This window comes from Bison bison, unplaced genomic scaffold (assembly GCF_000754665.1).
Source record: "Bison bison bison isolate TAMUID 2011002044 unplaced genomic scaffold, Bison_UMD1.0 scf7180017864379, whole genome shotgun sequence".
NCBI lineage: Eukaryota > Metazoa > Chordata > Mammalia > Artiodactyla > Bovidae > Bison > Bison bison.
The window spans coordinates 11,978,467-11,994,766 of NW_011494951.1; the positions used below are offsets into that span (position 1 = coordinate 11,978,467).

Here is a 16,300-nt window from a genome sequence, read left to right on the forward strand (position 1 = left end):
AGCATTACTTTACTAGTGTGTGAGATGAGTGCAATTGTGTGGTAGTTTGAGCATTCTTTGGCATTGCCTTTCTTTGGGATTGGAATGAAAACGGACCTTTTCCAGTCCTGTGGCCACTGCTGACTTTTCCAAATTTGGTGGCATATTGAGTGCAGCACTTTTATAGCATCATCTTCCAGGATTTGAAATCGCTCCACTGGAATTCCATCACTTTCACTAGCTTTGTTCATAGTGATGCTTTCTAAGGCCCACTTGACTTCACATTCCAGGACGTCTGGCTCTAGGTGAGTGATCACACCATCGTGATTATCTTGGTCATGAAGATCTTTTTTGTACAGTCCTTCTGTGTATTCTTGCCACCTCTTCTTAATATCTTCTGCTTCTGTTAGGTCCATACCATTTCTGTCCTTTATCGAGCCCATCTTTGCATGAAATGTTCCCTTGGTATCTCTAATTTTCTTGAAGAGATCTCTAGTCTTTCCCATTCTGTTGTTTTCCTCTATTTCTTTGCATTGATCACTGAAGAAGTCTTTCTTATCTCCTTGCTATTCTTTGGAACTCTGCATTCAGATGCTTATATCTTAGGTAATTTATTCCAGTGAAGAGAAGTATTATTTCATTCGGTTTTTAAATTTACATTTCCCTCAGGGCATATTATGTTAGGCACCTTTTAAATTGCTTATTGGCTATTTTGGGTATCCTCTTTTTGTGACCTGCTGTTAATTTGTTCTTAATGAGATTTTAGTCTTTTTCTTAGTGTTTTGTAAAAGTTCTTCACAGATAATGTCTTTCCTTAAACATAAGCATTGAAATACCTTCTCTCAGACTGTAGTTCATCTTTTCTTAAGGAGGAGAGGAGCTGAAAATTTTTATAAGAATAGGAAAGAGAAAAGGAGAGAAGTTGACGTCAGGGGAAAAGTTCCACTCGGAAATCTTTCCTGGTCGTTGCAGAAAAAAATGCCTCCAGGTAGTTGGGGTTCCTGCTGGGGCGGGAACCTTAGAAAGAACTGATGGGATGAAATGTCTTAAGAGCAGAAACGGTATTATTTGGTTTGCTATCCTTCCATTTCTCCCAGGGTCGCAGCTTAAGAGGATATAATTTAAAGGTTTAAGAAATAGTGGGATTTGAGACAATGGCTTTTGTATCCGGCCAACTATCCAATCTTTGAAGACTTCCTCAGAAATATGATTACTATTTCAAAAAAGATCCTCAGGATCTTTCTGTTATGAGAGGTGTCGTTCAGGAGTGGTGTATCCTTTCTTTACGAGAGGATTGGAAACCATACACATGCATCTTCTTTTCTCGTTTAAAAAACACGTTTTGCTTGCTCACACGGAAATAAACACATTGTCCGACGGATTGCCTTTAAAAGTGATTCTGGTTTCTGTTCTCTGGTCCCCGCACTAACTGGCCACGTGTCAGCATAAGGAAAGCCAGGAAAAGAGAGTAAATAAAAAAGAAGAATTGGCTCCTTCCGAATTTCTTCCATCCGAAGCAATAAGTCGGTCTCCACATTAACGTGCCCAATCACTCTTTTAGCCTTGTCATTAAAGAGCAAGACAGAAAAAGAACTGAAAGATGAGTCAATAATTTCATTCTGAATTCCCTCAGTTTTCTGAGCAGTCTTTGAATTAGTGGAGTAGCCGAAAGAGATCAAGCAGAAATATATGAAGCTTTTTGTTTTTAATCTTTTTCTCTCCCTTTACTTCCCTCCTTTTCTATCAACCCATCCACTGTCTCCTAAAATTGGATCCTATTTTTAGACATGGATTTCAGGGGAACCAGTATATATGGGCGCGAATGCATGGACGATATCGAATGAGGTAAATTTAGCCCTCACGACTGAAAACTCTGCTATTTTGGGGAAACAACTAAGTACATTTTTCGCAAGTGGCCGAAATAGCTCAGTTGGGAGAGCGTTAGACTGAAGATCTAAAGGTCCCTGGTTCGATCCCGGGTTTCGGCAACTTGGTTTTACTTTCGTGTAATTACGAACCCGTTAGATATGTCTGTATCTGACAACGGTGTTTACGGCTTTTCGCAAATGCAATCAAAGAGTGTGTGTGTGTGTGTGTGTGTGTGTGTGTGTTTCGCTCCCTCAAATGCAATCAAAGAGTGTGTGTGTGTGTGTGTTTCGCTCCCATTTGGTTTCTATTCCACTGAGGTATTTTATTTAAAGTTTTTTTTTTTTTTAAGGAGAATATTATTTTATTTATTTATTTTTTTAAATTTTATTTTATTTTTAAACTTTACATAATTGTATTAGTTTTGCCAAATATCAAAATGAATCCGCCACAGGCATACATGTGTTCCCCATCCTGAACCCTCCTCCCTCCTCCCTCCCCATACCATCCTTCTGGGTCGTCCCAGTGCACTGGCCCCAAGCATCCAGTATCGTGCATCAAACCTGGACTGGCAACTCGTTTCTTACATGATATTTTACATGTTTCAGTGTCATTCTCCCAAATCTTCCCACCCTCTCCCTCTCCCACAGAGTCCATAAGACTGTTCTATACATCAGTGCCTCTTTTGCTGTCTCGTACACCGGGTTATTTTTACCATCTTTCTAAATTCCATATATATGCGTTAGTATACTGTATGTTTTTCCTTCTGGCTTACTTCACTCTGTATAATAGGCTCCAGTTTCATCCACCTCATTAGAACTGATTCAAATGTATTCTTTTTAATGGCTGAATAATACTCCATTGTGTATATGTACCACTGCTTTCTTATCCATTCATCTGCTGATGGACATCTAGGTTGCTTCCATGTCCTGGCTATTATAAACAGTGCTGCGATGAACACTGGGGTACACGTGTCTCTTTCCCTTCTGGTTTCCTCAGTGTGTATGCCCAGCAGTGGGATTGCTGGATCATAAGGCAGTTCTATTTCCAGTTTTTTAAGGAATCTCCACACTGTTGTCCATAGTGGCTGTACTAGTTTGCATTCCCACCAACAGTGTAAGAGGGTTCCCTTTTCTCCACACCCGCTCCAGCATTTATTATTTGTAGACTTTTGGATCGCAGCCATTCTGACTGGTGTGAAATGGTACCTCATAGTGGTTTTGATTTGCATTTCTCTGATAATGACTGATGTTGAGCATCTTTTCATGTGTTTATTAGCCATCTGTATGTCTTCTTTGGAGAAATGTCTATTTAGTTCTTTGGCCCATTTTTTGATTGGGTCGTTTATTTTTCTGGAGTGAAGCTGTAGGAGTTGCTTGTATATTTTTGAGATTAGTTGTTTGTCAGTTGCTTCATTTGCTATTATTTTCTCCCATTGTGAAGGCTGTCTTTTCACCTTGCTAATAGTTTCCTTTGATGTGCAGAAGCTTTTAAGGTTAATTAGGTCCCATTTGTTTATTTTTGCTTTTATTTCCAATATTCTGGGAGGTGGGTGATAGAGGATCCTGCTGTGATGTATGTCAGAGAGTGTTTTGCCTATGTTCTCCTCTAGGAGTTTTATAAAACTTTTTTTAATGGGTCTCAAATTCTGTGACAGATTTTTGGTCAAGTTGTTTTCATTAAAAAGTACTGATTTTAAAAACTAATAACTTAAACTGCCACACACAAAACATATGGTCCACAAAAACATTCTCCTTTCCTTCTGAAGGTTTTACGATGCATTGTTATCATTAACCAGTCTTTTACTATTAAACTTAAATGGCCAATTGAGACAAACAGTTCTGAGACCGTTCTTCCACCACTGATTAAGACTGGGGTGGCAGGTATTGGGGATAATATTCATTTAGCCTTCTGAGCTTTCTGGGCAGACTTGGTGACCTTGCCAGCTCCAGCTGCCTTCTTGTCCACTGCTTTGATGACACCCACAGCGACTGTCTGTCTCATGTCACGCACAGCAAAACGGCCTATGAAAAACAAACATTGTATTACCATTAGAGACATTTTTCAAACCTTTAAGTTTACTTCTAAAACTTAAGTTTTAAATTACAGCAGAAAAACAAAACGGGCCCAGGGGAGGATAATCAGAGAAGCTCTCGACACACATGGGCTTGCCAGGAACCATATCAACGATGGCAGCGTCACCAGATTTCAAGAATTTAGGGCCATCTTCCAGCTTTTTTGCAGAACGACGATCAATCTTCTCCTTCAGCTCAGCAAACTTGCAAGCAATGTGAGCTGTGTGACAATCCAGCACAGGTGCATATCCAGCACTGATTTGGCCTGGATGGTTCAAAATAATCACCTGAGCTGTGAAGCCAGCAGCTTCCATGGGTGGATCATTTTTGCTGTTACCAGCCACATTGCCACGACGGACATCTTTGACAGACACGTTCTTGACATTAAAGCCCACATTGTCCCCAGGAAGGGCTTCACTCAATGCTTCATGGTGCATTTCTACAGACTTCACTTCAGTTGTTACATTGACTGGAGCAAAGGTGACCACCATGCCAGGTTTGAGAACACCAGTCTCCACACGACCCACAGGGACAGTACCAATACCACCAATTTTATAGACATCCTGGAGAGGCAAACGCAAGGGTTTGTCAGTTGGGTGAGTTGGTGGCAGAATGCAATCCAGAGCTTCAAGCAGGGGGGTTCCACTGGCATTGCCGTCCTTACGGGTGACTTTCCATCCCTTGAACCATGGCATATTAGCACTTGGTTCCAGCATGTTGTCACCACTCCATCCAGAAACTGGCACAGATGCTACTGTGTCGGGGTTGTAGCCAATTTTCTTAATGTAGGTGCTGACTTCCTTAACAATTTCTTCGTATCTCTTCTGGCTATAGGGTGGCTCAGTGGAATCCATTTTGTTAACGCCAACAATTAGTTGTTTCACACCCAGGGTGTAAGCCAGAAGGGCATGCTCACGGGTCTGCCCGTTCTTGGAGATACCGGCTTCAAATTCACCAACACCAGCAGCAACAATCAGGACAGCACAGTCAGCCTGGGATGTGCCTGTAATCATGTTTTTGATGAAGTCTCTGTGTCCTGGGGCATCAATGATGGTAACATAGTACTTGCTGGTCTCAAATTTCCACAGGGAGATATCAATGGTGATATCACGCTCACGTTCAGCTTTAAGTTTGTCCAAGACCCAGGCATATTTGAAGGAGCCCTTTCCCATCTCGGCAGCCTCCTTCTCGAACTTTTCAATTGTTCTCTTGTCGATCCCGCCACATTTGTAGATCAGATGGCCAGTCGTGGTAGACTTCCCTGAATCTACGTGCCCAATGACAACGATGTTGATGTGGGTCTTCTCCTTTCCCATTTTGGCTTAGGTTTAACGGTGGTTTTCATGACACCTGTGTCCTGGCGGCAAACCCGTTGCGAAAAAGCTATTTAAAGTTTTAAAACCCAGGAAATTATTTTCCTAGGAGCTAAGAAATTACAATATGCTACAACCTCTTGCACTTACAATTCATTTCTGCTTTGATGTGTGTGTGTCTAGGAGACAGGCCTACTAAAAGGCCTGGCAAAAGAATTAAACAATCTTGCTGAAAGGACATGACTCAGTTATGTGACTCCTGAAGGAATCCAAGAAGGAACAAAAAAAACATCTTGAAAGCAAGATGTATACCTGGGGATGGAAAACCATCAACAGACTGTTCTATCTTTGGCACCTGGGAGGCACATAAAGATTAACTGGGTCTGTCCTTGAGGCAGAAAAACAGGGATACAAAAATGTTAACTGCACAGGATTATCATTGAAGGCCACTTGGCCTGCTATGATCATAGAAAGATGTACAAGCAAGTCTCAAAAAGTATAATAAAGCAGGCTTGAGGTCAGTTTGGGCACCTTCACCTCCTGGTGGTTTGGTCCCCTGATCCCCACTGTAACTTTCTTGAGTGTTTCTCATTCTTTCGTCACCTGGTGCTTTCAGGAACCTGTGCTGTCGAGCTGGACTCGACATGTGTGTGATCTTTTTAATCACAAAAATTGGTGGTGGTGGGGCGGGGGGAAGCTGTAGAAAAAGAACTACTACACTGTATAAATGTATATATGTGGAAGTGGTATACACAAGAAAAATTTTCCAATCAGAAAATACGAGTTTTCATCTTGAGTCCACCCCCTTTTTAAACTGTTGGAATAGGAGCTTTGGTGAACATTCTCAAACTTTTAAACAATTACAAGACCATCGCAAGTTTTGTTTTTGACAAGACATTCCTTCAATCTTGCACCTCTATTTAGAATTTACACATCTTATTTCTATTTTATTATCTAGGAAAGAATGAAAATAAGCACTTCTTTAAGAATTATTCTGTTGAATTTTCACAAAGGGACCAAGAATACTGAAAAATGAAAGCAAATGGACAGTAAAGTCATCAAGACTCAGATACAAATACATTTTTTCCTTTTTATTTCAACTTTTTTCCCTTGAAGCTCTTTGTTATCCTTTATGTCATTTTGAATTATTTTCTTCTTTTTGAATTTCTGTTTCAGTTTCACAGTGTCTGTTTTCTACTAACAATTCTTGGACATTACATCAGAAGAAAATAATCAACAATATTTCAACATCAGAACTGCATCAAGTTGCAAATTGAAAATTGTTACAAACTTAGAAGCAATAGGGGGCCATATAGGGACATTCACTATACAGGAACTTGGTGTTAGAAACTATCCATTAGCTACCTATCCCTCCTCAGTTCAGAAGCTTGCATTTTATCTCATAAAGAAACATGTGATTGGACAAACAGCATCATTGAGTATTTTATTGCCTAATTCAGTAATGATCCCTTTATATTCTATTGAAGTGAGAGGTCTTGGGTAATTCACAAAACATAATTAGTTTTCCATTCAGTATCTTAAAAATAAGGCTAATAGTGTCTATGTCAAAAAGACTACTATAACCATCAAAGGAAATCATGCAAGTAAACGCTTTGTGTCATGTCCACACATATGGTTCTTGGATTCTCCCAGAACACCACCTAAACATGTAATATCTTCTTGTAGCTATGGCTGTCCAATAGCAATATAATAAAGCCATAAATGAGTCACTTTTATAACTTTTAATTTTGTAGTAGTCTCATTAAAAATAAAAATAGATGGTCTTGGTTTAAGAAGACTATATAAATGACTTGGTATATCAAACATCACTTAAATAGTCAATAAAAATTATTAGTGATATGGGTTAAATTTTAAATATCATATTAAGTCTTTGAGGTCTGGTATATATTTTATACTTACAGCACATCTCATCTTTTCAAGTGTTTAATACTCAAAGTGGCTAGTGGCTACCATTTTGGACAGTGCAGCATTAAACCTGCATGTCATTGATTTTCAGATTTTCTGAATTGAGTATATATGGCATGAGTGTGTTCTGTCTCTCAATTTACAAGTTTAATTCCTCATAAGAATTATGTATTAAATGAATCCATAGTCTAGATTTTTTTTTTTTTTGAATTGAAGTATAGATGATTTGGAGAAGGCAATGCACCCCACTCCAGTACTCTTGCCTGGAAAATCCCATGGATGGAGGAGCCTAGTAGGCTGCAGTCCATGGGGGTCGCTAAGAGTCAGACACGACTGAGCGACTTCACTTTCACTTTTCACTTTCATGCATTGGAGAAGGAAATGGCAACCCACTCCAGTGTTCTTGCCTGGAGAATCCCAGGGACGGGGGAGCCTGGTGGGCTGCCGTCTATGGGGTCGCACAGAGTTGGACACGACTGAAGTGACTTAGCAGCATAGATGATTTACAATATCATATTAGTTTCAGGTGTACAAAACAGTTACTCAACATTAATTTTTAAAATTCCAAACTTGTTCATGGGGCAAAAAGAAAAAAAAGTATACCTTATTATTATGAATCCCTGAGAATCCAATAGACATGCAGTTTTCTCCAGGAGCAACACATTATGACCCAGAAGTGTTTCTGCAAACCTTCTTAATATTGGAAAGAATCATATTTTATAGCACCAATCACAGTAATCCTCCTTAGCAGTTCACAAGCTAAAGAATACTGAAGGTACAAGCCTGTCAGGCAAATTATATTCTTCCGATTTCAAGAGGAACTCAAAATTATTTTGTGAATATTGGCAAAAGTTCATTAACAGGCAAACCAGAAGGAGAAGGTATTAACCACTAGAAATCTACTGTCAGAAAATCTGTTTTCTTGTGGTCTTGTGTAGTTCAAAGAACACAGTTTTAATCATAGTAGATCCCAGTATTCAAGAAATGTCCAGGAACAAGCTTATTTTCCTTCGAATATCACTAATGAGCACACTTTTCTGTCTTTATCCACCATCCACATCCATGTGTCTACTGATTACTCACAAATCCAAGGCTGGGAGTAATTGAGTTTGCCATGTAATGTTCTCTCAAGTGTGCACCACATAGATCTTGAGTTTAACAAGAGCAAAGCTGGCTCATCTTCTCCATTTCCAATCTTTCTCCCACTTCCAAAAGAATTTTTAAAACATTTTCTGCAGTTTTTTTTCCATTTGTAGTGACATGGCTTTTCTTGCCTTCCTAAATAACTGAATGACTGAGCAAACACACACATATTTTTTCTTTATCCCTAATATCTTGTGGTTGTATGTCTTTGGTCTCACTCTCATAGTCTAACACTCCTCTCCATTGCTAAAGCTGTTGTTTCATTCATGCCTTATGAAGAAGAGATTTTGGATTATTGGTGAGTCTGCTGAATTACCCTGGTGCATAGGTTAGAAGAGGGGGGGGGGGAAAGCCCCTTAAATTGCAAGGCTGAATGCTTTGCTCTAAGGTGTTTTACTGGTTGTGGCTTTCCTGCATCAAATCTAGTCCTTAATATTCCAGTGGAACGAACAGCAAATACCACGGAGCGTTTTAGGCTAGAAAGAAGCTGAATTTCAATGGCCTTGGATGTCTCAGTTTAAGACATTTTTGTGCATGTGTGCTCAGTCATGTCTGACTGTTGGTGCCCCATGGACTGTAGCCTGCCAGGCTCCTTAGTCCATGGAATTTTTCAGGCAAGAGTACAGGAGTAGTTTGCCATTTCCTACTGCAGGGGATCTTTCTGACCCAGGATCAAACCCGCCTCTCTTGCACCTCCTACATTGGCCGGCCGATTCTTTACTACTGAGCCACTAAGACAAATTTGGAGGAAATCTAAAAGCCAGATACTGAGACTTGATTTGATTTCTTGTCAGCGTAATAGGAGACCCCAACCATGTTTTAAGGCCACTGTGGAAACTTCCTGTGGTTATCTGATAACTTCCAATCTTTTGCCTTGCCCCGGGCTCAATCCCTGGCACAACTTCTATACGCTAGAGTATCAATATCCTTCTTTGGTTTCTGAGGGTCTCCGGCCTAAAACTTGGCATTAAACGCTACTGTCAAGAGGCTCAGGAATCCAGAGCCTCAGGAAACAAAATTAATTTCCAGAAAAGTATTAGCAAGAAAGTAGCCAGTGAGGGGGTGTAGCTCAGTGGTAGAGCGCATGCTTTGCATGTATGAGGCCCCGGGTTCAATCCCCGGCACCTCCAGGCATTGGTTCTGTTTTTCTCTGGAATACGCTCAAACTGTTCTTCAAGGAATACAGATTTAACTCTCCTAAGCTTTTCCTCCTTAGAGTCCTGTACACATAGAAAGTAAAAACATAACCCAATGGGTTTCGGTGAAATCCCTCATCTCCTGCTGTGAACCTCGACGTCACCAAGACAACTGCAACAGCAGAAGGAAGACAAAAACCAAGTGGGACAGAGAACGGGATTCTAACCGGAACGGAGTCTGGACTTCTTGGCCCTGAGATTAAAGTTCTGACAACTGACACACCAAACTATTTAAGGGAAGTTAAGTGAGCTTCTGAAAACCATTTCAAGTTAAAGATACTTGGTTACTGGCTTACCTTTCATATCTTGCATTCCAAGCTCAACACAGGAAAAAAAACACTCACTCTCACCTATACCTCTGGTGCTGAAATCTAAAGACGCAGGTGGATCCTGTTTCTATTTTGACCGCTTCTCCTACCACTGTCGCGTGGATATCGGGACGCTGTGGGCCCGGCTGCCCCGCGATCGGAAGCCGCCAATACCACCCGGATCCACCGAAAACAGAAACTCGACGCCGGGAAAGAGCAATGAAGTGCTCTGAAAGCCGCGACAATCGAGCAAAACGAAGGGGATCTTCCTGCGGAAAAGTGCCCGCAGGCTCGCTTTTATCGAGCATGGACCCGGGAGCTTTCCATGTACCCAGAGGAAGCGCAGCAGAGACGGGCAGCTCACCGCCTCTCCTCCTAGCCAGATGTTTTGTCAACCTAAGCGTTTGTCCAATTTTTTCCTCCTCCACCTTCCTGTGGCCGTGGCAGCCCCGGACTCCACCATGTCTCAGCGTGCGTTTCGTTATCATTCCCTGAATTCTGCTCTCAAGTTCTTTCGCCTTGACCCACACTAATCGCTCTCCTGGCATTAACTTTCCCAAGCAGCTCAGCTCGCTCGTCTCAAAGGCTGAGAACTGCCAAACCTGGCTGACTTTCAGAATCGACGGGGCGAGCTGATAAACAAGGTCGATTTCTTGCTTCGCCCATCAAGGATAATTTAGAATTTCCTCCAAAGCTGGTACCTGAGTTGGCTGTCGCACCAAATTTTGGCTGAAAGTGGGAAGCTCTGCCCTTTCCACGAGAACAGTGGGATCTCAAGAAATAATTTGGCAAACGGCGAGTTCATTTTGCACGTCGGGCCCAGTGGCCGAATCTCCTCCCTGGTGCTCTTTCGTTCTGTAAAGGATTCCGAATTCCGCATATACTGTTGCTGCTGCTAAGTTGCTTCAATCGTGTCCGACTCTGTGCGACCCCATAGACGGCAGCCCACCAGGCTCCCCCGTCCCTGGGATTCTCCAGGCAAGAACAAGAACACTGGAGTGCGTTGCCATTTCCTTCTCCAACTGGATATACTAAGAGGGGCAAAAAATCGCTGGATCATCCTGCTGTCTGTTCCTGTCCTCAGCTTGGACCCTGTGGATCTCGGAACCAGAGCTACAAGACCTTGGGAAACAAACCGATACCGGATTTCCTGACCATGGTGCTGCACCGCCCCCCCCCCAACCCCCCACTACGTCGACATTGTTCTTTTATTATTTTTTTCCTTCTGCTTGCTTTGGGCTTTTTTCACTCTTTTTCCCTTTGGCTCTCTCAATGAAAACTTAGATGATTAATACGATACTTTTTTTCTTTTCTTATATCCATTGAGATTCTGCTTTGTTCTATGGGTTATTTAGAATTGTGTTGTTTAGCTTTCAACTGTTTGAAAATCTGCCTCATCTTTCTGTGACTTTTGGTTCGATTCCACTGTGGTCATAGAGCACACTGTATCCTTCAAGTTTATTAAATTTGCTGAGGTTTGTTTTATGTCCCAGGATATGTTCTATCTTGGATATTTGATGGATTTGAAAAGTGTCTGTATTCTGCTGGTATTGGATGAACTTATGTTGATTGGATTCTGGTGGCTGAGTTTTTCTATATCCTTGGTCATTTTCTGTTTAGTTGTTCCATTAGTTATTCTGAGAGAGACACTGAAGTCTCTAACTTTATTGGTAAATTTGCCTATTTTCCCTTTCAGCTCTATCAGGTTTTTGTTTTTGTTTCTCCTTCTTCACATATTTTTCAGCTCTGTGGTTTGGTGCATACATATTTTGAATTGCTATGCCCTTCTTGGTGTATGGGCACTTTTATCATGTAAAGTCCTCCTTTGTCTTTTCTTTGTTATAAAGTTTACTTTATCTGATACTGATACAGCTACTGCTTCCTTTTGATTAACATTTGCATGACATATTTTTTTAAATCCTCTTAATTTCAAACTGCTTATATATTTACAGGATATATTTGAGGTAAATATTTTTATAAATAGACAGCTTACAGTTTGATCATATTTTCTAATCTACCCTGTGAATTTAATTGGTGCCCTTAGACTATTTACATTTAATGTAATTATTGGTATGTAGGGCTTAAGTCTGGAATTTTAATTTTTTGTTTTGTTTGTTCTCTGTTATTTTTAGTTTTTGTTCCTTTTTCTTGCCTTTTTGTGGACCACTTGTACATATTTTAGAATTTCATATTCATTTATCTATACTCTTTTTATTGTATTCTTTGTGCAGATGTTTTTAAAAGTAGTTACTCTAAGAATTCCATTATAGATATGTAACTTATCAGAGTGTACTGGTGTCGCCATTTTCCCAGTTCAAGTGAAATGTAGCAACCTCACCTTCCTTTTTGTCACTTTACTTTTCCTCATTTGTAATATAATTGTCTTAAGCATTTCTTTCACATATACTTAGAACCACAACAGAGTTATACTTTTGCTTCAAAACTGTTATACTTTTGTTTCAAACATAATTAAGAAAACTCAAGACAAGGAAAGTTTACTGTACTCACCATGTTTTTTGCTTTTTTGTTTGCTTCCTGATATCCAATATTTTTTCTCTTATCATTTATTTTCTGTTTGGAGAACTTACTGTAGCCATTATTTTAAGGTAATTCATTGGCAGCAAATTACCTTAGTTTTCCTTTGTCTGAGACTATCTTGTTGTCTTCTCCATTTTTGAAGGATATTTTCCCTGGATATAGTATTCTGGACTGACAATTCCATTCTGTAAGCACTTGGAAAATGTGCCATTCTTTCTAACCTCTATCATTTCTGATGTAGCTGCTGTCATTTGAGTTGATTTTCTATATGGCTGGCTGAAGTGTCTTGTGTTTCTGGTTTTAAGACTTTATCTTTGTTATTAGAGTTCAGAAGTCTTGGTTGATTCCCCCGCCTCGGTCAATTGAAAAAAGAGACTCTCTTCTAAACACTACATAAAATCCAAACCTTCGGGTCTGCAGTCTGTAGTCTGAACATTTTCCCAAGACTTTCCCTTAGGGTTGGTAAATTCATCAAACAATCGTTTCATTCTTGTAAAGCAACGGGCAAAATTTCAATAGGATTGCAAAGAGTTGGACACAACTGAGCATGCATGCATACTCATACAAAGCAGGGCATCTTTTCCCTGACCTCATTACTGTGTGAATTTGGACACAACTGAGCATGCATGCATACTCATACAAAGCAGGGCATCTTTTCCCTGACCTCATTACTGTGTGAATAAAGATAAAATATAGAGGACTGCACGCCTGAACAGGGACTTGAACCCTGGACCCTCAGATTAAAAGTCTGATGCTCTACCGACTGAGCTATCCAGGCTCTTGCTACTAGGCTTTCCCTGAGTAATTATCTTTGCACATTTGGCCAATTTATCTTTCAGGTTTTAGTTCCCAAGTCAGATTTCTTGAATTTTCCTCAGTGCTAAAAAGATTCTCTTTGAGAGAGATGTTGCAATCATCACGAACATTTTCCTTCCTCTTCTCTTCTTTGTCCTCCTTCTCTAGGTTTTCAGAACCAGAGATGCTGTGTCTCCTAGACAAAGCATTGCTGGGTTTCAGACCATTTTGCTAGACACAGAGAGTTTCATTTCTTGCCAAGTCCTTCATCTAAATTTCTCCAGACAGCACTCACACTATTTCTGTTTGTATCCCTCTTCATTGTCTTGACATCTTTCTTGCAGCCTTTGTAGGCAGAAAGAGAGTTGAAGAAGGAATTTGAAGACGCAAGAAAATGTTCTGTATCAGGTCCCTTTCTGCTGGTGGTTGAAACTGCCTTCAAGCATTCCTTTGGCAAGCGGGGGTCTTGGAGTTAGTTGATGGGAGGCTGAGAACCAAGTGTAACAGCTCTTGCTGGCCAGGCCCAACGTGGTGTGGATTTCCACTCTTCAGCTTCTACTAGAACCAACAGTCTCTCCACACAGGAAAACAACAAGGGACCATTATCTAATCTAATGTTTCTCATTGAACCCATTTCTAGAAGGAAAAGGATTGAACTAAAACAATTTCATAGGAAACAGCAGAAGGTGTTTCTTCAGACTCTTTCAGTCCAGGCCCTAGCTCCTACTCTTCTGTTTGGACTTACAGGTTTTTCTCCTTGGAGGATGTGCCTCTGTGTCTTTGCAATAGAACAGGTCAGAACATACCAAGTTCTGAAGCTCCCTTTCCTTATGCTGTCATCACTCCTTCATTGCAGACTTCAGTTCTTGGCTCGTTTTTTCGGTCGAAATTGCATCATCATTTTCAGTGACTTAGGCAAGACAGCCTTCAAAGGTTGCATCACTTCTGATTGCCTTACCATTTATTAATTTTAAGTAATTATTTTCAGGGATTTGATGCAGTTTTATGCCCTTTGGGGTGGAAATGTTATCAATGAAATCGTCCTTTAATTGAAATTAGAAATTTGAAAATAGAAACGTGCCATGTTTCAGCTTTCAAATTTGAAAACTTGACTTCATCAATCGGCCGCGTGGCCTAATGGATAAGGCGTCTGATTCCGGATCAGAAGATTGAGGGTTCGAGTCCCTTCGTGGTCGCTCGTTTCTTGTCAGACAAGAAGCGGAATCTGTTTTCATTTGACCTCTAAAGGCTGACCTTGAAAAGAAAACCTGAAATGGGACAAGCGTCTTTAAAAAGCCAAATTAGCATACCCATTAATTACTGATAACCTTGCATTTCGTCATTGGTGTCTAATCACCAAATAATACCTCGTAGTGAAGTACTAAGGCGTGTATAGTTATTGATACCATAATGACCCTGAATTTTCTTGCTCAGAATCCTTCTCTAGAAGTAGTAGAAATGAAGGTGAATTTCCCCTTAAAGTTGGGGTAGGTCTCTTTTTCTTATTGTAGGATCATAATTCTCCACCCAGGGATTGAACCTGCATCCTCATCAGTGAGAGCAGTGCAGTCCTAACCACTGAACCGCCAGGGACTACCCTGGACCTCTTTTTCCTGGTGGAGATTTAAGATAGACTTTTCCCTCCCTTTTCCCTCTTCCATTCTATCCTCCTTTTGCCAAAATAGCCACCTTACATGGAACCAAAGCCTCTAGTATTGGAACAGCTGCAAAAGCAATGCATTGGATCATTGGTTTTCTTGTTATATGAGCAAGGAACTCATGAGAAAATGAATGAAAAGGTGCAGCAAGAAGAATCTGGTTACAGAGTGGAGAAAACACACGGAGATACAGGGGTTTTTACACTTGACCTTGTATGTGGAAGGGTGGTGGCTCACGTGGTAAAGAATCTGCCTGTGATGCAGAAGGAAGTCAACTGCTCAACATTAAAAATCAGCTTTCCCTAGATATTCTTTAAAAAAAAAAAATCAGTGTCATTTTTGGATGGTTTTGAGAAACCTCACAGTTGGCAAGAGGAAGTCCCCTGAGATAAATTTCACCAATTTAAAAATCATTAGACTAGATCCTCTCTAGCATTGCTGGTTCAATATCCTGGAAAAGAAAAGTTGTACTAGGCAAAACTAAGGCAATCTGAAAAGATTATGGATTCTATCTTCTAAAATTTATCAATTTTAGTTCATTAATTTGGCCACTGTATCATCCTACTACGGAAACTGAGTGCAGAGTATAGGGAAACTTTCCGCAGTGTCCTCTCTATTTTTCTTTATATCTAAGTTCAAATTTAAACTTTTTATAAAACAAAAATGATCTCTCTTTTAGACTTACAAAAGAAGAGAGTGTTAAAAAGGATTTACAGCAAAGGTTTTGCTGCAGAGAGCAAATTTCTAACAGGGCTCTTGTAGTGGTTAGCACCCACATTCAACAAGAGAGTGATGAATAGAACCTATGTCACTGTCTGATTTCTATGAAGATTTTAAAGAAACCTTCAATAGAGGCTAGAACAAAAGAATAAGCATATGACTAGTAACGGGCTCCAAACGAAAGCAGGGTTCAGTAGCTTTTTTGTGTATGTATGAAATTATGGGGAAAGTGAAAGAATCTACACCAGAACGGGGTCTTGAATCCTGGGTCCTCCGACTAAGGTCCTGATGCGGGTCCAACTGAGCTACCCGAGAATACGATGGTTTCAGTGGGAATTTATTACTATTTAAACCCCAAACATTTAGCTACTACTTAACCCCACCTCCCTCTCCATTCTTTCCTTTGTATTTTAAAACCAAGCATGCTAAAATCTGTTGATGCCAGTTGAAATGCCCAAGCACAGAACCGCAGCTGGAATCCGTTTCTAAATTCGAAGCTGCTGCCCTCTGGGGATACGAACAACGTCGCCTTTCCGAAACCTCGGATACCGGGGCTACTGCTCCAGATACACGCAACCACAGGTGGGCCCTCGAAAATGCTCAACCTGTGCTTGCCGCGACAGAAAGTGTAGCAAAGCACGCTCGGAATCATAAAATCTTGGTCAAAACGGGACATATCTTTTTGTGAGACAGTCTTTCAAACCACTTGGCTTAGGAAGGAGCCTTCTCTTCCCGAGAGCTTGCAGAAAGTGCAGCAGCGACGCTTCGCTTGGGCACTTTCCA

General features: G+C 40.6%; 1 protein-coding gene and 4 non-coding genes across 5 annotated transcripts; 3 read left to right on the forward strand and 2 right to left on the reverse strand.

Moving 5' to 3' along the window:
- Window positions 1-1,894: 1,894 nt before the first annotated feature.
- On the forward strand, window positions 1,895-1,967 carry TRNAF-GAA. Its single transcript has one exon. It is a non-coding gene; the product is annotated as a tRNA-Phe (tRNA).
- A 1,497-nt stretch (window positions 1,968-3,464) lies between these two features.
- LOC105001149 (elongation factor 1-alpha 1-like) lies at window positions 3,465-5,298 on the reverse strand. Its single transcript, XM_010857310.1, has 2 exons — window positions 3,973-5,298; window positions 3,465-3,869 (listed from the first exon to the last, which is right to left on the reverse strand). The coding sequence occupies exons 1-2, from the start codon at window positions 5,234-5,236 to the stop codon at window positions 3,745-3,747; spliced, it is 1,389 nt and encodes a 462-aa protein (XP_010855612.1). The 5' UTR covers window positions 5,237-5,298; the 3' UTR covers window positions 3,465-3,744.
- Window positions 5,299-9,360: 4,062 nt separating this feature from the next.
- On the forward strand, window positions 9,361-9,432 carry TRNAA-UGC. Its single transcript has one exon. It is a non-coding gene; the product is annotated as a tRNA-Ala (tRNA).
- Window positions 9,433-13,049: 3,617 nt separating this feature from the next.
- On the reverse strand, window positions 13,050-13,122 carry TRNAK-UUU. Its single transcript has one exon. It is a non-coding gene; the product is annotated as a tRNA-Lys (tRNA).
- A 1,140-nt stretch (window positions 13,123-14,262) lies between these two features.
- On the forward strand, window positions 14,263-14,335 carry TRNAR-CCG. Its single transcript has one exon. It is a non-coding gene; the product is annotated as a tRNA-Arg (tRNA).
- The last annotated feature ends 1,965 nt before the right edge of the window (window positions 14,336-16,300 follow it).

Excerpts from the sequence above, each read along its gene's own strand:
- LOC105001149 (XM_010857310.1), bottom strand. The coding sequence starts at position 5,236 with ATGGGAAAGGAGAAGACCCACATCAACATCGTTGTCATTGGGCACGTA. Across the intron at positions 3,870-3,972 it reads CTCTGATTATCCTCCCCTGG|GCCGTTTTGCTGTGCGTGAC; the intron begins GCCCGTTTTGTT and ends TGTTTTTCATAG.